This window comes from Sarcophilus harrisii, chromosome 1, assembly GCF_902635505.1.
Source record: "Sarcophilus harrisii chromosome 1, mSarHar1.11, whole genome shotgun sequence".
NCBI lineage: Eukaryota > Metazoa > Chordata > Mammalia > Dasyuromorphia > Dasyuridae > Sarcophilus > Sarcophilus harrisii.
In genome coordinates, this window is record NC_045426.1 from 226100181 (window position 1) to 226125574 (window position 25394).

A 25394-nucleotide genomic window follows, 5' to 3' on the forward strand; every position below is an offset into this window, starting at 1 on the left:
CAATATATCCCCAAAGTCTAATGACCCATAAAAAGAAGATTATTGTAATTAGAAGATATTTGGTAACAATGGGAAAAGGAGAGTCAGATAGGGAAAAAAATATTGCAAACAGAAAATTGACAAGACTTGGTGATTAATTCAGTACAAAAGTCAAAGAGAAACATGGTTGCCTAAGAAAATAATGTGCCACCAATGAAAATGATAAAACCACAAAATCTCAGAAAGTCAGAGTTTGATGTTAATTTCAGAGACCATCTAATTTGATTTGTTCTTGAATAAAAATAAGAATCCTATCTTTACCATTCCTAATGAGTGATCATCCATTACTTGAAGAATGTATATTAAAGGAAACACATCACCTTCTGAGGCAGTACATTTACTTGTTCTACTTTAAACAATTATAAAGTTTGTTTTTACATCGAACTTAAATATACATTAGTTCTGTCCTCTGAAGTCAAGCACAAATCTAATCACTCTTTCACTTTACAAACCCTTCAAATACTCAAAGATATCTATTATGTCAAAGCTTTCTCCTTTCCAGATTAAACATTCAAATAGCTCCAAATAATTCTCATTTCCATGGCTTATATTCTTCTTGAATTCTGGACACCCTTATCTGGAATGCAGCATTTTGTCAATGTCCTTTCTAAAACATGACGCTCAAAACATCACATAATACTCCTGATAGGATCTGACAAAGACAAAATAAAAATAGATTTGTTACCCAATCTAAAGGGGTAACCAGTTTGGGGGTAAAGAAATGATGGATTTGGTTTTAGACAGATCGAATTCAAAATAATGGCAGTGTATCCAAGGGAAAATATCCATCAAGCATTGGAGATGTGGATGTATAGAGGTCAGGTTTGAAGATGGAGATTTATAAGCTACCCAGATGGAGGTAATAAATAAAATTGTGAGAGTAAATGAGCTTTCTTAGAGAGAAAAGCAGAGTGCCAAGGACCAATCTTTGGCCCATATCCACATTTAGAGGATGGGACAAGGAAGAGAACAAGCCAAAATGGCCAAAAAAAAAAAAAAAAAAAAAAAAAGGCAAGAGATGGAGGAAGTGAACCATAATGATATCTTTTAATATTCTAGTAACTTAATGATAGAACTACCTTTCTTTAACAAAATTTTTATTAAAGTGAATACATTTCACTCAAATAGGGATTTCTGATCAATTAGAACAGTTATTGCTTACCTTTCTCTACTATATTCATTTCTATGATATCTATTCTTCTACTGCAACATCCTCCAAAGTCATCCCCACTCTTTGTTTTGTTTTTTAGGCAAGACAGTTGGGATTAAGTGACTTGCCCAGAGTCACACAGCTAGTAAGTATGAAGTGTTTGAGGCCAGATTTCAATTTAGGTGCTCCTGACTCCTGGACTGGCACTCTATCCACTACACCATCTAGTTGCCCCTAAATCCTTCCAGCTTTTTCCCCTTTTCCCCCTCCCACTCCCCACATCATCTTTTCTTTCCCATCTTGCCAAAAAACATATCCTAACATTTCATACTTAATGCCAGCTGTCTAACCAGATTATAAAGGGCCTAATTTTTTTATTTTTATTTTTATTTTTTGTGGCAGTAAGAGCTAGGTGACTTGCTAGGGTCACACAGCTAGTAAGGCTGGATTTGAAGTTGTATTCTCTTGACTTCAGGGTTGGTCCTCTATCCATTGTACCACCAATCTGTCCCCATATAAAGGACTGTAAATGCCAGGTTGAATTTTTGTGAACAGTTAAGTGGCACAATACACAGAGCACTGTAACTAGAGTTAGGAAGACCTGAGTTAAAATGTGGCTTCAAATAAACACTAGCTGTATGATGTTGGAAAACTTACTTAATTTGCTTCAGTTTCCTTTTCACTAAAATGGGAATAATAATAATAGCTACTAGCCAGGGTTGTTCTAATGATCAAATGAGATAATACTTGTAAAAAACACTCTATAAAACTCCTTGCAGGTATTGAAAATGTCATGCATATAATATGGTAGAAAGAATAATAAATTTGAAGTCAGACATTCTGGATTCAAATTGCACTCAGCCACTGACTCTCTATATTACATTAAGCAAGTATTATTATTCTGAAGAACCTCTTAGAATCAAGAGATGGAATGTCTTGAGTGAGAAACTGCACTAAATCTCAGAATACCTGAGAATGAGTTAGGTGTAAAAAGACTTTAAAAGACTGCAGAGGGCAGAAAATACGAAGAGTGAATGAGTTCTCCCACTGAGAACAATGTTTTTTTGATTAAACCAAGAGACAGTCTCTGTCATCTCCCAAAGGAAAATTTTCTGAAGTGCCTAGGGAGACAAAATGGAAATCAGGCAACAGTAAGGGGCCAGTCTTTCCCTATATGCCTGCCCTCTGAAGTCTATCTCTTTCTATGGCTGGAGTCAGTACCCAAGTTTATTGGCAGCACTTTCTTAAAGAAAATAAGAAGAATGCTTCTCTTTTCCAAAGTGAGCTTCTCCAAGTCTGCCCTTTGAGGAGGCACACAGCACTGAATCATCATTCTCTACTCACTGAGGAGTCATCCTCTAAGCACTAGCTCCTAAAACACCTCCAATTTGAAACCTGAGTTATAAGTGTACAAAGCTTGAATTTGCTTTTATTCCACCTCTGCCAATTCTGCCTTCAGGGTCTTTCAAAGGAGGCATGAGAAGCAATTTTGCTTTTGATGAGGCATACAGCACAGAATAATTCTCTCCACCCCTCACTCTGAAAGTCTTTCCAGCTAATTAAATTCTTCCTAAAATGTGGCACTCTGAACTCAGTCAACAAACATTTATTAAGTACCTGCTGTGTGCCAGGCCTTGTACTAAGCCTTGGGGATATGGAGCATGCTGTCTAATAGGGAAGACAATATGCAAATATCTATAAAGAGGCTACATACAGGATAAATTGAAAATTAATAAATTAACAGAGGGAAGGCCCCAGAATTTAGGGGGAATCAGGTGGGATTTTAGTTAGGACTCACAGGAAGTCAGGAAAGCTTAGAGATAGAAATGAAGAGGGAGAACGTTCCTAGAATGGGGAACAGAATTGGGAGAGGAAGTGTTGTATTTCAGAAACAATAAAGAGGCCAATGTTTATGATCAGACAAGGACATAGTACTGAGTGAGATAGACAGATGAAGCTTTCTCAAGAAGTATATAAGACTAAGCCTATCAGGGGTCCTCAAACTTTTTAAATAGGGGGCCAGTTCACTGTCCCTCAGATTGTTGGAGGGTCAGACTATAGTAAAAACAAAAAACTTTGTTTTGTGGGCCTTTAAATAAAGAAACTTTATAGCCCTGGGTGAGGGGGATAATCGTCCTCAGCTGCCTCAGCTGCACTGCTTCCAGCTTGTCAGGTGGAGTACATGTTGGGAGCTGAGATACCTCCTGGGCCTCTCCCTGCAGGGACTAAATAAACTCTCTTTGTACCTGAAGATGTCTCTGATGAGTTAATTTGGGAAAAGGCTTCTAGCACCCATCCGACACAGTACCAAAGGCCTTTTCACCACCAAAATGTTGAACACTGTGTTTTTCTTAATGCAGTTTAAATTTACGGTAGCTTTTTTGGGCTTCTGTGGCACAGTGGATAGAGCACTGGGCCTAGAGTCAGGAAGACAAATTCAAAATTGGCTTCAGACAAGTCGCTTGATATCTCCTCAACCATAAAATGGGGTTACTAACAGCATTTACCTCCCAGAATTATTATGAGGATCAAATGAGATATTTGTGAGTGCTTAGTACATTTCTGGCACATTTTTGTTCTTGTCATTCAGTTGTTTTCATTTGTGTCTGACTCTTTGTGACTCTTATCTGGGGTTTTCCTGGCAAAGATACTAGAGTGGTTTGTAATTTCCTTTTCTAGCTTATTTCATAGATTAGGAAACAGAGTCAAAAAGAATTGTCATTTGCCCAAGGTCACACAATAAGTGTCTGAGGCTGAATTTTTTTTTTTATTTTGTTTTCTGGTTATATATGTACATTAATTTTTTAAAATACACATTTCTTTATGAATCATGTTGGGAAAGAAAAATCAGACAAAAGGGAAAAACCATGAGAACAAAACTGAAGAAAAAGGAAAAAAAAGTGAAAATACCATGTGTTGATTTACATTGATTCTCCTTAATTCTCTCTCTAGGTGCAGATGACATTTTTTCTATCCAAAGTTTATTAGAATTGCTGAGGCTGAATTTGAACTCACAAAAAGGAATCTTTCCTGATTCCATATCTGGCCTCCTATCACTGGGCCACTTTGCCAGCTTAGTATATACTGAAAGCTTAATAAATGTTAGTTCTCTTCTTCCCTATCTCATACTGTTGGTAGAAGTAGCAGTATGGCAGACTGAATAGTGTGCTGAGCTTATAACCATATGAATCTCACTAGCCACATCATTTTCTTGTTTTTCAGACTATTCCCTATGAATTATTTACTAACTTGTGACATTAAATGAGTTGTGAAAGAATTTGGTGCAAGGAGTTGCCAGTGTTGATGGAATCACAGATTGTTCAGATTTATTAATCATTGTATTAATTCATGTTAGCTTAAAGTATTCCAAGTCCATATTCACTGAGAATACTAGAAAACAAAAATCAAAATCAGGAGAGCTTTAAGTATCCTAAAAAGTGCCAGACTTCTCCCAGGAACAAGCAATAAAGTATACATAAAAATCCCAACTCCAGGAATAAATCCACCATATAAAGATGCTAAGTTAGATTTTTTTTACAAGTTTGAATTTCAAGTGCAGAGGGTTGCAGATAATGGGGGAATTCTGGGAAAGGTGTAGTTGAAGCAAGGATACTTACAGCAGGGTGTTTACTCAGTGTGATTGATGAGATAATGGTTCTCTAGTTCACATATACTTAGTATGATACAATGATATAATCATTCTAGTATGATATAATGATATCATCACTCTAGTTGGCATATACTTAGTGTGATGTAATGATATAATCAGACTGAGGTGTTTAAGGATTGAAAGGACTAGAGATTTTTTTTTATTAATTTCATTTTAGCAGCTAATTTTATATGAAAGAGAAATTTAATTACACAATATTTAAATATGTATGCCTGGTTAAGCCAGAATAACATACTTTACTATAATTCTATTTAAAAAATATTATTTCTTGGGGCGGCTAGGTGGCACAGTGGATAGAGCACCAGCTCGGAAGTCAGGAGGACCTGAGTTCAAATCTGAACTCAGACACTTAACACTTCCTAGCTGTGTGAACTTGGGCAAGTCAGTTAACACCAATTGCCTCAGCCAAAAAAAAAAAAATTATATATATATATATATATATATATATATATATATATATATATATAATTTCTCTTTCCTTCCTACACTAATCAGTAATACTGTCTTGCAGTAGAGCAATAGACATACTACTCAGCAGCTCAAGAATTTTTCAGTTCAAGAAAGTTCAAACCACAATTCAGCAAGCCAACACACTCTAGAAATACATAGAAAAAGAGTATTAGTCACTTGAAGAAAACAGCTTCAAAGAGCAGATCACTTATCAGTAAAGAAAAAAAGTGGCTTTGGTGAGGAGCTGGAAACACAATTGAGTGGAAGTGTTCTACTTAAAGTTAGCTACATCTGGAATCTAACAATGAAAGGAAGGGTTTCCAGGGACTACAGCACCAGAAATTAGGAGTCACCTTTTCTATACACAAGAATGTGTGTATATTACCATTATACTCCAAATTGGAGAGCTCTTTCTATGGATGTTATGTTCTTTTAATTATTATTCTTAATTATAGCATTTGAGAAAATACCTTTGTTAAGAGTGGATTGAGTCCATTGACCTACTGAATAGGACACTGTTGCATTGGTTGCAGACCCTTAGCCAAATAGCTCCAAGTTAATAATGCAGACTCTTTGGGCTATCCTTTACAACATAGTAGGTATTCTGGAGATCTAACCCTTATCAGGGGTCCTCAAACTATGGCCTGATGCAGCAGCGAAGGATGTTTATCCCCCTCACCCAGGACTATGAAAGGCCCACAAAACAAAGTTTTTGTTTTTATTATATTCTGGGCATCCAACAGTCTGAGGAACAGTGAACTTGCCCCTATTTTAAAAGTTTGAAGACCCCTGCATAGTATAGATTGGGAAAATATTCTAAAAAAGTAGTGTTGTATTTTAATGGACCTAGGAGGTTTCATCAATATAAATACTGTTTCCAAGAATACAGATTGCAACCTATCCATGCTTTTTCTTCCTGATTCTTAACTATGTCCTTGAAAAAGGACTTTGCATAAGATACAGCTGATATCTGGAAGCAGTCTTCTTTGGACATAAGCTCCTTGAGGATAGAAACTATCTACCCTCGGCATTAGGTGTATATCTCTTCTCATTCATTCTCACTTCATGATAGGCATATTATTTTTTGCAAATATATGATGTTTTGTTATGCCCTGAATAAAATTATTATGGCCATCCTCCTCCCCCTTCTTCCTCCTTGCCATTAGAACTGGGAGAATTGAGTCAAGAAAATTCTTGACATGTCATTGAGTCACAAAAAGGCAGGTGCATTATCTAGATCCTTGCTAGGACAATTTTCTCTCCCTTTGAGTATTGTCTCTCACCTACCTGTCTCCTGCTCTGGACCTTCTTACCTTGACCCTTATCCTGTCAGGATTAAGTTATGATCCTTTCCTGGAATTATGGCTTGTCTACCCATCCAGTATCTTAACCCCCCTTATCTGCCCTTTTCCTTCTGTAAGATTATGTACTCAGGTTATGTATTCTGTTTGCAAACCTTAGTTAGCTATAAAAGTTCCCTACCTCAGTTCCTTGGGGCAGAATGATTTTTGAACATGAGTTCCATTTGGTCAGCTAGCCTAAAACTCTCCACATTAAAAGATTAAAAACCAATCTCTGTCTTGCCTCAGTTTCTCTGGCATTACAGTTTCCTGAATGGCATTTTTTTCTACTCGATTAAGCTAGAACAATGCACAAAGTATTTAAGATACTAATAGAACTGTTCTTCCTTTTTGGAGAGTTAGAGTTAAATTGCAAACTTTTGCAAATGCATGTAGCATCCAGCAGTTGATTACCATTTTTGTGGGAAATTTGGACCCTTTATTTCTTTTCTTTCCTATGATATGACCACTGTTCATTTGAACCTGCATTAATAATGATAGCACACATTTATAAAGTCCCTTAGGATTACCCAAATGCTTTATCTTAATGGGCTTTTCTCATAATCGTCCTGTGAGGTAAGCTAGGAATATATTGTTATCCCTTATTTTTCAAGGAGAATATCAAAAATCAGAATTTAGGTGATTTATCTAAGACAAACATCTATTACATGGCAGTTGAAGCTTCATATACAAATGCTCTGACTTCAAAGTCAATATTCTTGTCATCAAAACACATAGCCTTAGAAAATGGAAAAAGAAAATATGTTTTTTGGGTACTTGACTCTAAAACCCACAGTATGGCAAGCCATGTACCATTGTTCCAGGATACAGCAATTCTCTCTTTGTTTCCCTCCCCCAAAATAAGGGAGATATATGCCATAAGATTCCAGTTTTGTTTCTGCTTCTGTTTACTGGGAATTTGCTTCTCCAAATTTCTATCTCCTTTAAAGATGTCCTGAACAAGGTCACACCCCAGAGGATTTTATTTTGAAACTGATGAAGCCCTAAGAAAAATCATAGTTTTGACTGTATTCTTCTATCATTCAGTCACAAATCTAAGAATCATTCTTGACTGCTTTATAGCCAATCAACTGCCAAGTCTTTTGTAGTCTGTATGCAGAATATCTCTCACATCCTCTCCTCTCTACAAACATGACCACATAGTTCAGGTCTTTGTTACCTCTCACCTGGTTTTGTTCTGCTTTCATCTAGATTCTCACCTCTCAAATTATCCTGCAATTATCCTATCAGGCTGCTATTCCTAAATCACAGGCATATCCTTTGTTCATATACTTTGGTAATTTCCTATTATGTTTAGGATAAAATATAAATTCTCTTTGGAACTTAAAGATCTCCAAAATGTAGCTTCTACTTATCTTTCTAGATTTTTTCTCATCATTAGTTCTTATATAATCTATATTCTGGCCAGACTGACATGCTTCCTCTTTGTTCCCTATACACAACTTCCTGCCTCCTTGACCCATTCTGTCATTGGACTGAAGAGTATATGATGGGGAAGAAAGTGTAAAACTGGAAAGGTAGGAGTCAGTTAGTTTATGAAGGGCTTTGAATGCCAAAAAGAACATTTTATATTTGATCTTGGAAGCAATAGAGAGCTACTGGAATTTAATGAGTAAAGGAGTGACATAGTGGGAACTGCGCTTTAGGAAAATAACTTTAATTAAGGAGATGCAATCTAGCATGGGAAGGGAGGAAGAAGGGAATTAGCATTTATTTAATACCTACTATGTGCTAGGCACTTAATAAATATTACTTCTTAGGATCCTTGCCTGTGAGGTAAATGCTATTATTATCCTTACACAATATTCCTCACACAATGGTGAGGAAACTGAGACAAACACAGGTAAACTTGATTTGCCTAGGGTCACACAGCTATTAATGTCTGAGGCTGAATTTTAATTCCGGTTTTCCTGACTCCAGGTCCTTTGCTATGGCTACTGTGCTACCAGCTAATGTGATGAATAAAGGACTAATCTTGTAGTCACGAAGACCTAGTTCAAGTTCTGTGGCTTACATACATTTTGTGTAAAAATGTAAAAATTTTTACACAAAATGACAGATCATTTAATCACATTGTGTCTTAAGCAACTTTCTTGGACTGTATGTTACCAGAGGAACTGGTTTTTTTCATCAGTCTAGAGATCTTCCACACTTAGAAGTCCCTATCCGGAAGAAATTACACTCCAGCATACCAGAAAAATTCTATTCAGTTCAGGATACATAAAATTACTTCTCTGGGCGGAATAATGTGTTAGGTACTGGAAGAAATAAGAAATTTAAATTAGAAAATCATCCCTACTCTTACAATGGTTACATTTTAGAAAGAAGCAATGGCCTATAAATAACTACTCTAGAATAATAGATGCTTGGTGCATAAGAGAAGTTCAAAGTGCTATTTTCAGGAAGGAAAGGGGAATCAACCATAGGGACCCAGAAAGGCTTTATGGAATGGATGGTGGGCTTCAAAAGTTAAGTAAAAATTTAACAGACCAAAAAAAGAATGAAAGAACATTCAAAGAATAAGAAGCAATATTAATAAAGTCCCCAAGGCAGGAAGGAACAAAGTAATGTAGTTTACTTAGCAATTAGAGTAAGGAAATAAGGAGAGTGGTCTGGAATAAAACTAGAAAGATAGGAGAAGGTTGTGTAAAATTTGGGAGGCTTTGAATAACCAGCTAAGAAAGGTAAATGTAAATTTTAATTGGTGGGCAAGAAGCAGACAGTGGGAGAGTCATTTCATTTTTTTTTTTTTTGGGGGGGGAGGTCAGTTTCCTTATGTATAAAATGAGGGGATTGGACGAGAACACTTCTATGGTTCCTTTCAGCTCTAACTCTATGATATCAAGGTGTTTTAAGAAAAACCATAAAATGATTAGAGCTGTGTATAAGAAAGATTAGACTGGTCAAAATGTGTAAATGTGGAAGTTGAAGCAAGGAGAGACTGAAGATAGAAAACAATATAAGGAAGTTTTTTTCAATAATCGGAGGCAGGTACATTAACTCTACCCTGTACTAAATAGAAGTGGAATATGGAGAGGATGGATGGCAGAGTGGTTCCAGGGGCAGAATCATGTTGGAGAGAGGAGGAAGAGAAAACACATTTATATAGTACTACATACTATAGCATATAGTAATAAATATATAGCATGTACCAGGTTCTGTGCTAAATGCTTTTTACAAATATGATTTCATTTAATCTTCACAACAATACCTTGAAGTAGGTGCTCTTATCATTCCCAATTTATTGTTGAAAGATAATATATTTCCAATGTGAGATTGCATGGATATTGATGTGGCTGGAAAAAAATTTAAGTCTGAAAAGGAGTAATAATTTTTTGGGGGAAAAATATGTTGTGAACATAAGCATGAGGTGTATAAAGAGTTGGAATATAAGTCTGGAACATAGAAGATAAATAAGAGATCAAGGGTGAAGTTATAATTTTGGAGCAATTTTCATGTATATGTATATATATACACACACACACATACATATATACACACACACATATATATGTATATATATATATACAACACACATACATATGTATATATATATATAAAGGCAGTGGTAATTCAATGAATTTGTTATGAGAAAAGACTTAAGAGAAATTTGTAAACTAGTGAAAGGAAGGACTTGTCTGTGTGAAGATTGAGGGAGAGAGAAGTTTCCTCCTCTGATCTAATCCTGCCTGATCTTTACACCATAGCGCCTGGCAATGATAATACAACTGATCCCAATGCTTATGCAAATCTCTTGCAGACTATCTTCCCCCAATAATAATAGAAGTAATCAAGTAAAAGTGATTCAGTGCTTCAGTTTAATTGATAAGAAAGACCTGGACGTGAAGAATGTCTTCAGTTTGATGAACTCATTAATCACATTTAGGCTTGAGGTTAGTTAGTTTAAGTTGCAGTTATCACATTGTTTTAAGATAGTTAAGGGAAAAGGGATTTCAAATCGTGCTGAGAATTAAACCGAAGAAAACAACATAGAATTTTTACTCTTTTAAAATGTTATTGCAAGATTTCCATTCAATGGATTAGAGAGGCAAAACCAAGAAAGTTTTTTGGAATAATAAACCTTTCAAGAAAGTCGAGAATGGATAATTAGACAGACATGGATATGAATGTGGATGTAAATATAGATTAAGACGTAGACATAGATATCGTTACTACCGAGGGAAGGTGTAAATCCTACAGATTTAAAAAGTATCTGTGGATGGGCGCTTCCGGAACAATAAGTTTCAGGGGACACGTGAAAATGTTAGAAACTTGGTTGGGGAATGAGGGTGGGGAATAGAGAAGAAACTTCGGGAGGCTGAGGGTGGCAGTTCACCGTACCACGGAGGACACTCTTTATCCCTGATTGGTGGGATTGCCCATACTTTTCTCTATGGCGTCATTAGCTACTTGCTGGTATAATGCCCCGTCTCCATGACGTCACATACCCCCGGCCAATGAGAAGCCTTGGTTTGCAGGTCTAGACAAGGGCTGTGGGCATTTTTTGTGAATGAAACTCCACAGAATCCCCCCCCCCCCCCAGGGGTTCCCAGGAGCTGCTGGCCCCGGTGCACTCAACCGTCTCACCCACCGGGGCTGTAGCAGCCTTAATAGCTGCTGTGTTACCATCATCAGGCAGCTTCTACCATCATCACCACCTTGAAGCTGCAGGGAACGTGGGGGCGGGTTAAAGAGAGAAGGAGGAGAAGAAGGAGGAGCTGCCGCTGTTATTGCCGCCGCCGCCGCCGCCGCCGCCGCAGCCACCGTGGGGGCTGCGGGCAAAAGGAGGCGGTGGCGAAGTAGGGGCTTCCTAGTCTGATAGCTGAGGCCGTTCGTAGTGCGGAGAAGAGCGTTAACTTGGGCTCCTCCTCTTCTTCCTCCTCCACCACTTCCTTCAGCTAGTCGCCGCTCCTCCTCCTGCTCCTCCTCCCACTTAGCTGCGGAGGCTCGGGTCCCCCGTCTCCCCCTTCACTGCCCCCCCCAGCTCCACCACCAGCACCACCGCCGCCGCTAGAACCCCCTACCATCATCGACGCCACCATCGACGCCACTACCACCAAGCACCATCGCTTCCCATTCCCCACCCCCTCGCTCCCGCCCCCTGCTTTTTCTCCTCCTCTGGAGAGCATTGGTGCGGGGCTGGCTACAGCTACGGCCTCACGGGCGGGAGCTAAGGGCAATGGTCGTGGGTCCCTGGACGCAACGCGCTCGGCTCCATGAAGCGGAAGAACGAGAGAAGATCCTCGAGCTGGCTCAAGGTCTCCACCACCAGGAGCTCGCTGGACTTATTGGGAGCCAAGAAGAGCAGAAACTCCACCTCAGAGGACCTGGTGGATCTGGAGCAGGAGGACATTTACTTGGACATCACCGGTAAGAAGCGAAGCTGCGGGGGTGACTGTGTGCCCCGTCCCGCCCTTCCTGGGTGCCACGCAGATTAAGGATGAGTGGCTTGGGGGATCCTGGTGGAGGAGATGGAGGGGCGTGGCGGATGCACCCCTTCCCTACTCCCAGTCATCTAGCTGCGGGTCGGGGAGAATCACACAGACCCCCTGGCTTGGACCCTGCTCACTGAGCCCCCTGTTGCTTTGCGGCTGGTTCAGGTGCTCTCTGGCTTTTGCGGGAGCCAGGAGGAGGCTTAGGGAATACAAACCCTTTGAATCCCCCCTCACCTGCTGACACTGCATTCCCTTGCTCTTTGGGTACCCCTGACCCCTTGACTTTTCACGGTCCTGACATACACCCCCGGGCCTCACCTTTTCCCACCACTCTTCCAGTTTCTGTTTCTTCTAGCTGCAAGCCAGAAACTATTCCATTTTGCTCTTACCCTACCCTTCTCCTCTGACCCAGTCCCTTCTTTTAGGACAATGAGAAATAAGCAACTTGGCACCTATGGTCGTGTTGGTTGAACAGAATCGAAATGGATTTCAAACTTGGAGCTTTAGTCTATGGGGGAACTTAACACTTTTTCCCATCATCTCCGGGGTTTTCGGAGTTCTTCCATGGAATCGGGCTGCCAGCCAGGGTTTGGAGAGCCTAGCGCACATGTTCGTTTCGAACATCTTAAGGAAATAAAATGTTTCTTTGAGTGGTTTTAGGAGAAAGAGGTTTTTGCATCAGGTTCAGGAAATAGCCCCTTTGCTTTCTGTAGGGCTGTCCGGTTTTTCAGTAGAAAATCAGCTAAAAGAGGTTGTGCAGTCACCAATGGTACAGCATTTCCTGAGTCATAGCACTAAGGCCCAAACACTCATTTTCTTTGGATGTTTTGGTGTCTCCTTTCCCTCTCTTGTCCCCCCCTCCAAAAAAAAAAAAAAAGTAAAAGTCATGGCAGGGCCCAAGTGCTTGAAAAGGATATCTATTATTTTGATGGCATTTGGACTGGTCAGGTTGCTCTCACTAGTTTGTCACTTCCAAAAAAAGCAGTCTCTGAATACCCATTACTGGACATTAATAAAGCTAAGATAGCAAATAGAGGTCAAAGTTCCCAGACCAACGGAAAGGTTGAATGCATTTTGTACAGCTTGTATGCCATATCTATTTTGCTTTTTAATTCCTTTTTTGGCATCCTATAAGGCCTTAACCTCAGAAAAACCAGACATATGGCAGCTTTTCCTAATACTAATATAGAAATGGAAGATTTTTAAAAATGAATTTAACAGGAAAGTAATACTATCTTAATGAGCAAATTACCTGCAAACATACTTTTAACATATCAGTGGGTAGATAGTGAGATGAAGAAAGTTCCAGGCTTTTGCTGGACACAGAGGTGTGTGACCAAAGTGTCTGAGACTAGGAGAGGCAGTGAGATTTTTCAAACTGAGGTTTCAAACATAGAGCTTTTAATCCCACTCATTGTGGGGTAGGTCCTGTGGAAGTCACTGACTAGAAGAAACTATTATTCAGAGACTGGACCACACTCCTCTTTTTTACTCTCTCCCCTACTAGGGCTAAGGAGGGAAAACCTTTTCTTGCTTGGAGTTCTATTCTTAAGCAAAACAGAGAAGCAATCCCAACCTGCCCCCACTCTCACCCAGTTTTTTTCTACCTCTAGAAGTAAAATTTCTGACCCCAACACATGTCACTGGAATGTGCCCTTTTTCTTGATAGAGATATTGCTTATATTATGGGTTTTGTTGAGGATGTGGCAGGTATGGAAAGATGGTCAGGAAATATTTTCCTTTCTGGTTGCTTAATCAAACTTTGAGGGAGAAAGGCTGTTGTCATTTGAAATCCAAATGCAGTTTTTCAGATTTAAAAAATTTGGCCTGATGAGATGGAAAAGATGAAATTAGTTTTAAGTAGAGTAAGTAGTCTCTTTAAAGAAGCTTCTCTGGTGGAAAATCATCAGATTTCTTAATTTTTTCTCTCTCCTCAATCGGATATTATATATTCATTCTGTTTTAACATAATTTAAAAATAGAAATTTTAAAGCAATTTGTTTGCAAGTTTTAACTAACTAAAGTTACCTACTAAATGCAAGACCAACTTAATGAAGACTTCTCCTAGTGCAGGTTTTACTTTGAAATGGCTTGAATTTGAACTATGTTTTCTACATTTTTGAAACTTTTAAGAAGTCTTTTCTATTCCACCTTTAGAGAAATGTGTCAAGGATACTTTTTTGTTAATTTATTCACACCTGGGGATTGTTGGCACTAGAATTTGGTTACAACTGAATATGTTGAGAAATTTGGGGGAAATGAGAGGGTTTTTTTTGTTTTTGTTTTGGTACAGAGTACAATATCTATATGAACTCTGCCTGGATTCTCTTAAATATTTAAAATATTTAAAAGTTGAATTTTTTTTGAAAAATGATTCCGATTCCCATCTATAAATTTACAGGGTCAATATAGTGTGCCCACTACACGGGCATATAGTTTTATCTTCTTTTCACTATATATATGTTTGTTTCCAAATCAACACTTCAAAGATAATTGTTCAATCATTATTGATTTTTCCAGAGTTAGAAAGAGAAGACTACAATAAATAGTAGAGAAAAGGCTTTCTTTTAGCATAGTCTCTTTATTAAATAAGCCCTCATAAAAAGAACAATAAAAAATTCTTTATCAAATTATTTTTAAAAATTACTATGGCCTGTATAACACTGATATTTGGCATGGCATTCAAAAGGGAGGACATAAAAGTTTAGAATTACCTGGAGGACCTTAAACTTGAGTGGACAGTTTATTTACATGATGAAGGAATACCTAGATTGCAACATAAAACCATGCTGCGTAACCTAGCATTGACTGTATATGCATGCAAAGTAGACATGAGTTATGTGAAATAGCAGAGAGAAGTGGTGTATTAATTAAAGGAGACTATTAAGGGAGGGGAAATGGGTGTGGGGAAGGAAAAGTGAGGTCTGTGAATCCTTTTCTCGCTATAAAATGCTGTCATTCTTCTACTGGGGTGGGGGGAGAACCCATTTCAAATAGAGAGAAAAAAAAAGAAACGTGTTAAAAATCAGGGAAACTGAAGGAGAGGAGAGGCTGTGTCAGGGAAAGTTGTTTTGTTATATTATGACAGTCTGACCCAGGTAACTTCCTATTACCTTTAAATGCCACCAGGAAATTTTTAACACATACTTTATCAAGAGTTGATAACAGTATATGCCAAGATTGTCATTCTTTTAAAGCCCTCATTACATGACTTATTCCTTATGCATGAAGTTATTGCTATATACAAGAGGAAAAGAAGTAATTGTTAAATCTCAAATTTTTATAATTTACAACCCATGACATTGATATGAACAGATGTATTAAAGATTATATATAGTCTGAGACCATTGAATATACATTAATATATATGCAATAGTTCAAGCCTTTAAAAAAAAATATATATATATATATATATAGAATGGAGAGTATAATGGGGATTGCCTTTTCAAATAAAGTAGAATCAAGGGGCAAGTATTCAGTTCTCCATTAGTCTTCAGAGATTTCATGAAGTAGATTGAATAGAATTTTAGAGTTACAAGAAACCTCAGAGATGATCTAGTCCAGTCTTTCCTTGAACAAGACTCTTATAAAAATTCATATTAAAAAAAATACATTCGTATAAAGTGATAAAAAAGATTCTTATAAAAGATATACATCCAAGTCATCATCCAGTCTTCAATTAATAGGGAATCCACTATTTCCAGAGACAGCCCATTCCAATTTTTGATAGAAAGTTTCCATAAGAAAGTTTTCCATATCAAATGCAATTCTTTTTGTATTTTTTATCTAATCTGCCTAATTTGCTCCATTCCTCTTGAGACTGAGTAGAGCAAGCCCAACACTAATCCTAGTTTATACAGGATATGCTTTGGAATCAAGGATCATATAGTCCCTAAATGTTCTTTCTTCATTGGTAAAATGTCCTAGATTCTCATATCTGATTCTAATATGATGCACTCTCCAGTTCTCTCATTATCTTTTCTGTTCTTTCTCTAGGCCAAAGCTTCTTAAATTGTTTTCCATGACCCCATCACATAAGTGAATGTGGGGATCATGAAAATGATTTGTATACCTATTTTATAAATCTATATACCCAGGATCAGGCAAAAAGGGAGTTACAATTGGAAAAAGTTTAAGGAACCCTGTTCTAGACTCATTGCAGTTTATTGATGTACTTACAAAAATGTGAACACAAAACAGGAGTAAGTAGCCCCAGTAGCCTGATAAGAGACAGTGTGTAGATGAACCATTTCCCCTTTAGGCCTGGACATAATCTTTTCTTCCTGGAACTTTAATGTTTTTAGTTTTCTTTTCTGTTTTCACCTACTGATTCATGTTGTGCCTTTCTTCCACTTTAACTTGAAAATCTTTTTCATGTGAATTAATTGTTTTCTTTTCCACTTTATATTTTTATACAGTTGATTTTTTTGGAACCCATGGATAGAATTTAAAAAGAATGCACTAGATAGTTTCTCAGATTCTAGTTCTCTCTTCTCAGTCCCATGACTACATTTATTCCTCTTAAATTTTATCTTATGAGATTTTAACTCCATTGTTCTAGCCAGGCCACCCCCCCCTTTTTTTTTTGATGTAATTTTATGTTTTATAATATCAATTTTATTTTAATTTGTCTTTAAAAATGTTTTTGCCCTTTTCTCTATCTTTTCGGTTGTTTCCACACACCTTAAAATCTGAAAAATGAAAATAAATCATTAATGATAAATCTAGAAGCATTATTTCTGGCTATAAATAATTGTAATACTTACAGTTGCCCTCTCAATATTACCTTTTTTCTTTTTTTTAATTAAAGATTTTTATTATACACACACACACACACACACACACATACATATACATACACATGTGGATAATTTTCAGCATTCATCCTTTCAAAATCTTGTGTTTTAAATTTTTTTCATCCCCTCTCCTAGACAGCAACTAATCCCTAATATATGTTAAACATGTGCTATTCTTCTATACATAGTTTCACAATTAGGCTGCACGAGAAAAATCAGATCAAAAAAGGAAAAAAAATGAGAAAAAACAAAATGCAAGCAAACAAAAAGAGTGAAAATACCACTTGTATTCTTGGTATCTTCTCTCTGGATGCAGATGTCTCTCTTCATCACAAGACCATTGGAACTTAGGCCACACTTAAAAAAAAAAATCTGGCTCATCTAAAATGTCAGGTATTACTCTCAACTTTATGCAAATTTGATAATCACCTATTATGAAATTCTTTACTGATAATTTTTTTTTCTTTTTTTGAAGCATGGATACAACACTAGAGAGCTCTTCAAAATGGAATTGACTAATCAATGACTACTCATTGGCTCTGGTCATTTTATTCTCATTTTATTTACACATTTTAAACTGAATATGTCCAAAACTGAATTTATTGTCTTACCCCACTAAAACAAACAAAATAAAAGCCCTCCTTTTTTTAAACTTTATTTTTGTTGGTACCTCCAATTCTTAATCTCTCAGATTCCTAATCTTTGCTTTATCTTGCAATCCTCACTTTCCCTCATTTCATATATCCATTTACTTGTTAAATCTTACCATTTCTACCTTCTAACTCCTTCATTCATATGGACTACTTTGGTTTAGACTCTTATCATCTCTTGCCTAGATTATTGCAATAATATCCTAATTGGTCTCTGTCCCAAATCTGTCGCCAGTGAAGTCCATCATACACAGTGTTCCCAAAGTAATTTTCCTGAAACAGATGTGAGAATGTGGCTCTCTTACTCTCAGTAATCTCCAATGGTTTCCTGTTGCCTCAAGAATCAAATAAAAATTCCTCTTTTTGACTTGTAAAGCCCTTTACAACCTAGCACCACTCTATCTTTTTAGCGTCATTGTACATTATTCTCCTTCCTGCACCTCTAATCCTGCTAAACTAGCCTTTTCTCTGTTCTTTACACGCCATACTTTACCCCCTGCTTTAATGCCATTGTGTTGGCCATCCCACATACTTGCCATGCACACCTCCTCTGCGTCGCAGAATCCATCTCTTCTGGAAGACAACAATTCAAACATTCTCTGCTTAAAAAAAACCAGTAATGTAGCTTTCTTCCCAACCAACCTATATTTACCTATTTTGTATTAATGTTTATATTTCTGCTACATTATGGTTTACTGTGTAAACTTCTCATGAGTAGGTATTATTTCATTATTTGTACTTGTATCCTCAGTAGCTAAAAGTGCCTGACATATAAAAAAGAATTTAATGAATATGTGTTGATTTATTACCCAGCTATTTTGTTGATTATTCTAGCTCCCATCCTTCCATCTTGTCCACAAGGAATAAATGAGAGACTTTGCTAAATGCTTTGTTGAAATCCAACTATATTAGGTTTATAACATTTCTCTGATTCATCAGTCACACTTCCTGTCCAAAAAAAAAAATGAGATGTCTTCACAAATTCTTTTTGAAGAAATGTCCAAAAAAAAAAAAAAAAGATAAGTCTTCACAAATTCTTCTTGAAGAAATGTGACTGTCTTAATAATCACTGTTTTTTTTTTGTTGTTTTTGTGTTTTTTGCTGAGGCAATTGGGGTTAAGTGACTTGCCCAAGGACACACAGCTAGGAAGTGTTAAGTGTCCGAGTTCAGATTTGAACTCAGGTGGTCCTGACTTCAGGGCTGATGCTCTAGCCACTGCGCCATCTAGCTGCCCCTATAATCAGTGTTAAATCAATTTAAATGATTTTAGATTTAGATTGCTAAAAGCAGAAAATATCCCTTTGCATATCTTTAGTTATCCTGCATTTTATCACCTAAGTGGCCTGAGTCACTGGGTTACTAGTCTCCTAAAGTGTTCTTCCACACTTAAAAAAAAAATTAATGTTTGATTTGTATACCTATTTTATATAGTTATAAATGTGAAGGACTTGTAAACATTTCTCAGGTGAAAAGTAGTAGTGAGTGGAAAAAATTTAAGAAGCTCTAGACTAATACATGGTTCCTTCTATATCTATCTAAATTATTCTCTTCTCATAGCTCCCTTCTTTGTCAAAATTGTTTATACTGTCTTCTTGGATGGACTTTCTCTGTAGAATTTTAGACTAAGAGGGTCCTATCTATGCTTTTGCTGAATTTTTTGAAATTTGCTCTCATCTAAAATCTAGGGATTATACAATATGCTGGGCTTGATTTTATCCTGGACTTAGCACATTCTCCTAAGATTCTCATAATTGCTACTTCAACAGCAAGCAGTTTTAATAAGTCTAGACCAGCAGTTTCCCATATTGCTTACTTTTGAAAAATAAAATAAACAGTAAAGTCAAGACTTCCTCAGCAGCCCTGCTTTTAGAGGAAAGCATGTAGCAGCTATCTAGGTAGCTGAAGATCCTATTACTACTCTCTCTTGCTTCTGAAACAGATGCATCTTCTTATTCTATCTTGTACTCGAGATTAGTTTGACAATCTATTGATAAAAACTTTATGGACTTTAAAAATGTAATATACTTTTCTTTAGTATGAGAAAAATAAAAGCTTGACAATAAAAATATTATCCCATTTTTGGTATTGTTATACTGCCTCTTTGTATAATGCTTAAAGATTGCTTTTTTAAATATCAAGTTGCTCATGTAAAATAAAATAAATGCCTCGGGGAGCAAGTCCTTAAAATAGCATATATTAATTTTTTTCCTGATATGATATTGCTTTTAAATATTGGTTTAAAATTATTACTTATTCCATGCTTTTAAAATATCCTGGATTTTAATGTTGTGCTTTAGGAATAGGAATTGGATCTATGACTTCATTGGAATAGGAAATTGCCAACCAATAAAAATCAGCTGTTCTTTAACTTACCATTTTAGATATTTGTCTAGAGCATCGAGGATAAGTGATTTGGCCACACAGGCTGTTATGTGTGTCTGAAGTAAGACTTCTTAAAGCCAGACCTTACTGGTTCCAACACTAGATCTCTAAATACCATACCGTGGTGCCTCTGGCATCAATTTTGCTAGCTAAAAATAACACAATCTTGTACATCAACAACTTATGCATTACAGTCCACTTGAAAGAAAACTGTTAATCAAAGGGCTTTTCCAAATTTAGTCATGTAACACACAGAGGTACATAATTACCTGTAGGAAAGTGGCATCAGGCCAGAAGTAATAAAGGGGATTGTACTTGTAACTAACACTGAAAAATAAGTATATATTTACTCTTACCATCTTTAAAGGTTGCCATTTCTTTCTCCTTTTAAAATCTTCATGGGGTAAGTAGAGGTAGTAGTTAATACTGACAATTTCTAGATGTATGAATCAGCAAAGGGAGGTTAATTGATATGAATCACTGAATTTTATTTTGAATTTTTCTTTATTCTGAATTACCTTTAACAGTGCTATTTCTATCCAGTATTCGTGGGTTTCTATTTGCCGTCATTTGTTCACCTTCCAAGTTTTAAAATTTGTAAGCATTACAAGCACTTGTGGTTACTCTTTTTGGAAGAGAAAAAAAATCTTTTAACATTTGATTTCATCCTTTAAATTTAAGCATATTTTAAGACTATGGCATCATCATCACTTCTAAATTCTCTAGTCTATATGAATGTCTGAAGTCCTCTTCTCTCTTTTTTTTCTATAGCTTTTCATGGATACTGCTCCAACCAGGTATTCAGACATTGACTCTCATTGTAGTTCTTGATGATTTTTAAATTGTAGAATTTAAGTTCATGATGTCAGTTGTGATTCATGGGTCTCCCCTTTCCTGTTTGTTTGTCCAAACTCGTTCTGAGTTTATTCAGTTTTATAGAAACATATTCTCTTCGTGTTTATGATTTAGTCTTGATTTTTTCTTTTGATATGAAAACTTGTCTTTTCATTAGTGCATGGATATTGATGAAGATGGTGCTATAGTATAAGCATATTGAATTAATTCTGGAAGCCAAAATTAGGGTGTAGAGGTCATATTCCTTAATGTTAAAAATTGTTTTTTGTTTTTTTTTTTTTCCAATTTGGAACTCATGTTTGAAAGGTCTTGCTGAAAGTAAAGAAAGTAGGGTATTTTCCTACACACATTTATCTGGTTACAGTAGCTGGACTTAATGGCTTTTAGGTATCTTTTAATTTTCCAAGCAGTTCTTAATTTAATGATGAGGTTTACTGTGTATCACCCAGTAGGAAAATCTATGAAATATAACAGTGCAAGCCTCAAATTAAGGGTAACAGTTTATCCACAGGTACCTTATTCCATATATAGTTTTATATCTGTATCATTGTTTGAACCTGTGATTTTGTAAGTGTTGGGGACTTCTGCTGGGAAAACCTTCTAAATCGTTAGTTGCTCTGCAATTTATCTTGAGAGTTGCCTAGGGAATTTCATGTGACTTCCCCTTGGTCACACAAAACCCATATGTGTTAGAATCTGGATTTGAATCCAAGTCATTCTGACTTAGATTAGCATCTCTACTACATGAAAAATGATATATGTGTATTTGAACATATACACATAAACATATTTAATGCACACCTATATATTTGCACAAGAGTTATAGACTATTTGTCTTGACAGATTGTGTGATATTTAGATAGAAGTTTGGAAGATCAGCGTTAAAATCCTAATTATCACAAGCTAGCTAGGTGACCAGAGGATAGATAAGTCACTTAAGTTCTCAGTACACTGATAAATACAAATTGGGAATTGTTCTGCATCAGTGGAAGAAGTTTAATACCATGAGTTCCCTACACCAAGGAAATCACAGGTTGGTCCAGACTTTATGTGTACGTCCAAATATGAGAGTATGTATTTATGTGTATGGTATATGAATATTTGTATACACATGTCCACATCTAATTATTTTGATTTCCTTTAATATTTGTTGCATTTGATTTAAGGGCAAATACCAAAAACATATCTGAATTATCAGATATGTGTTACCCCAAAGTATGCTTTATATTTCTTTTTCTGTATTTATATTTGTGCTTTATATTTATTTTATTTCTTTAATCTTTTCTATGATGCTTTAAATTCTTTGGATCACATGTCTTATTGGACCAATTTTCAGTAATTCTAGCATGCTTTGTTCCATGTCTACTTCAAAATTGTGGTTTCCCTTGTCTTTTTCTTTTTTGTAAGGCTGAGAAAAGCTAGATTATGGAAATTAATTTTGACTACATGGTATTTTACAATTTTGTAGTTAATGAATCTGTTTTGTCATTAAAACTTTGGTCTCTTAATGTTGTGCCTCTTGCATAATAGTAGTTAAAATTTGTATAACACTTTGTGCCAAGCATTATGCTAAGTACTTTGTAATTATGTTCCTCACCACAACCTTGTGAAGTAGATGTTATTACATACATCCTCATTTTTTACAGATGAAGAAATGGAGGGAAGCAGAGATTAAGTCATTTATCCAAGGTCACAGAGTTTGAGTTAATGCCTGAGGCCATATTTGAAATAAAGTCCTTCTGGCTCCAGGCCCAGAGATCTGTCTTGCACTATCTCACTACACTCCAGCAGTATGGAATTCTCTTAAGGGTTTGCAGGATATTGTAAGGTTGGATATTAGAGAATTGTAGATATTGGATATATCCAATAAATATGGATATTGTAAGGCAGGATATTGGAGGTTATGAACCCTCTAAAGCCCCTGCTTCCAGGAATTTTCACTTGCAACCTTATGTAATTTATTAACTTGAATTTATGACAATTTGAAGAGCTTATGTTTAGACCATTTAAAACATGAAGGTATTCACTCAAATATAGTGGAATAAAAATGTTTTAAGACCTGAGGAATGAGGATAGAGGATGCAAATCTTCTGTATGCTGGACCTTTTTCCTTCTCTCAGCTTGAATATGCATCCAGCTCCTACTCATCTATTAAACTAGATCATATTACTAGTAGTAATAGTTTACATTTATGTATTACTTTTGAGTTATACAGAATATTTTATTCACAACAATTTATAAGTAGCCCCGGTTTATCATCTCCCATTTTCAAATTAGAAAATTGAGGCCCAGGATTTGCCCAAAGGCACATAGGTTTTTTTTTGTTGTTGTTTTCATTCATGTCCAAATCCATGTGATACTCTTCTGGGATTTTCTTGGCTAAGATACCAAAGTGGTTTGTCATTTCCTTGTTCTGATCATTTAAAAGAAAAGGAACTGATAAGCAAACTAGATTAAGTGACTTGCTTGGGGTCACACAGCCAGTAAGTATCAGATTTCAGCTTTGAATTCAGGAAGATGTTTTCCTTACATCAGGTCCAGCATTGAACCACTTAGCTGTCCAGTCACATAACATTGCTCATTATCAAAGTGGGAAAGTAGGGAATTAAACCCCTTTTTCCATTATTTCATTCTACTTCTCTGAGGTGTGCCCTCTTTCAACAATGTAAATTTAAGAAAATTTTATGAAGAACATTGCATTCCTAATGCAAATGATAAGTGAATCAAAGTTTCTAAAACCCTTTGATAATTGTTCTACACATGCTTAAATGCTGCCTCATCTTTTCACAAAGGATTTTTTAACTTAAAAGGCCTGAAAGGAACATTTCATAGAAGTGTGTAAATAGTTCTATAGCAGAAAATGTAATGAAAGCTGTTAACAAAGGAGATTGAGTCTATAGTTTAATTAATTATATAGTCTCAGTTTGGCTCTCAAAGTATCCCAGGAGGTAAAATGTTAAAATAAGGGACCTTATTCATTTTTGTTAAAGTAATTATTGAGACACATATAAGTCTCATGAACTGAAAGTACTGGAGGACACTGAAATATTCTGTTTTGGAATCTAAATTTCCTCTGAATCAAGCTGAAAACACTTTTTTACAATTTTTACATGTATTTTTGCAGCTGTCACTAGGAGACAGCTTTGACATAATATATAGAATGAAATTCAGGTTGAGATTTTTAATTTCTTTTTATTTCTCAGCTTGTGTTAAAAATTATTAGATTGGTTCTTTGAAACTGCTAAGAGATGAAGTTGCAGATTAAAACTTAATTCCTCCCTTTTTGAAAATAAAATAGTCACTTTAATTCAAAAAAGAATTTATTAAGCTCTTTTTGTGGAGCAATCACTATGCTAGTTGAGGCATACTAAGACAAAAGTAATACAGTTCTTGTCCTCAAGGGATGTTCTGTAAAATGAGGAAGTTCAACTGGATGAGATCTAAAAATCCTTTCAAGTTCATTCTGTAATTCTGAGTCCAGACTCAGACATTACCTCTATGACCATGAAAAAGGTCTCTAAACTTTTATTTTCTTCATTTGTAATATGATGTCTAACATGTGGTTTCTGTAAAATTATATAAATTTTGTTGGTAAATACAAATGTTAGTGGATAAATGTAATCATCACTGGGGAATAACTATAGTAATAGTAATTTTTAGCCAAGATTTTATTATTTGTACTTATATTTTAAAGGTTTCAGCCAGCTAGGTAGTACAGTAGAGTGCTGAGCCTGGAGTCAGGAAGACTCATCTTCCTAAGTTCAAATGTGGCCTCAGATATCAGCTGTGTGACCCTGGACAAATTACTTAAGCTAGTTTGCTTTGGTTTCCTCATCTGTAAAATTAGCTGGAGAAGGAAATAGCAAACCACTCCTGTATCTTTGTCAAGGAAACCCCAAATGGGGTCACAAAGATTATAAAGGATAATTATTTCTTTTAAGAAAGAGCCTTTTGCCATTATGACAACTCTTAATTATAATGAAAATTACAAGGCATGGCCCACACTAATACAAAGAAGATTAGAGTGATAGAATTGAAGTAAAGAGGACTTAAATCCTAATCCTGTTTCAAATATTTATTAACTGGGTGATATAATAGTAGCACCTATAGGGTGAGGATCAAATGAGATAATATATGGAAAAAGCTTTGCAAACTTTAAAGTGCTATGTCAATATTAGCTCCTATCATGATGTAAAAATCACACTTTAGCATTTCTTAGTAAACACAATTAAATCAGGCTTTTACTTTTGTTAAAGTATTATTTATTTTAAACCATATGTGTGAAAGGCCTCAATAAACCATAAACATTTTATTTATTGAAGGCTGTCTGCCCAGCTCTGAGCTACTGAGTGTTCCTACTTAGAAATATCAAAAGATGGCCATCTGATCTCAAAGAATTTATATTCTAGTGGGGTGAAGGTGAGTCTGACACATGAAGCAATTAGCAAATAAAGGATCACTTAAGTACTAAATCATATAGAATATCTTATAAGCACTAAGGGAGAGGAGTTCAGGGAGGGAAAGATGTACTCAATTTAGGAAAGCTTCATGAAGATTTGCTTCCTGAGTTTAAGTAACATCTGGAATAATAAAAACTATGCTTCT

At 36.1% G+C, this 25394-nt stretch overlaps 1 protein-coding gene across 14 annotated transcripts in view; it reads left to right on the top strand.

Annotated features, from left to right (window-relative positions):
- Nucleotides 1–25394, top strand: part of CDC14B (cell division cycle 14B) — a 140303-nt gene that overhangs the window by 32841 nt on the left and 82068 nt on the right. For 9 of the 14 annotated variants that reach the window (XM_003761313.4, XM_023497297.2, XM_012542652.3 and 6 more), the window contains exon 1: nucleotides 11193–12040. The exons of 1 other annotated variant lie outside the window; for it this stretch is intronic. In XM_003761313.4, the coding sequence (XP_003761361.1) occupies nucleotides 11887–12040 (154 nt within the window). In that variant the 5' untranslated portion in view covers nucleotides 11193–11886. Of the gene's footprint in view, nucleotides 1–11191; nucleotides 12041–19854; nucleotides 20338–20705; nucleotides 20732–25394 lie in introns of those variants that run through there. 4 more of the 14 variants (XM_031937687.1, XM_031937689.1, XM_031937691.1 and 1 more) reach the window with 4 other exon arrangements.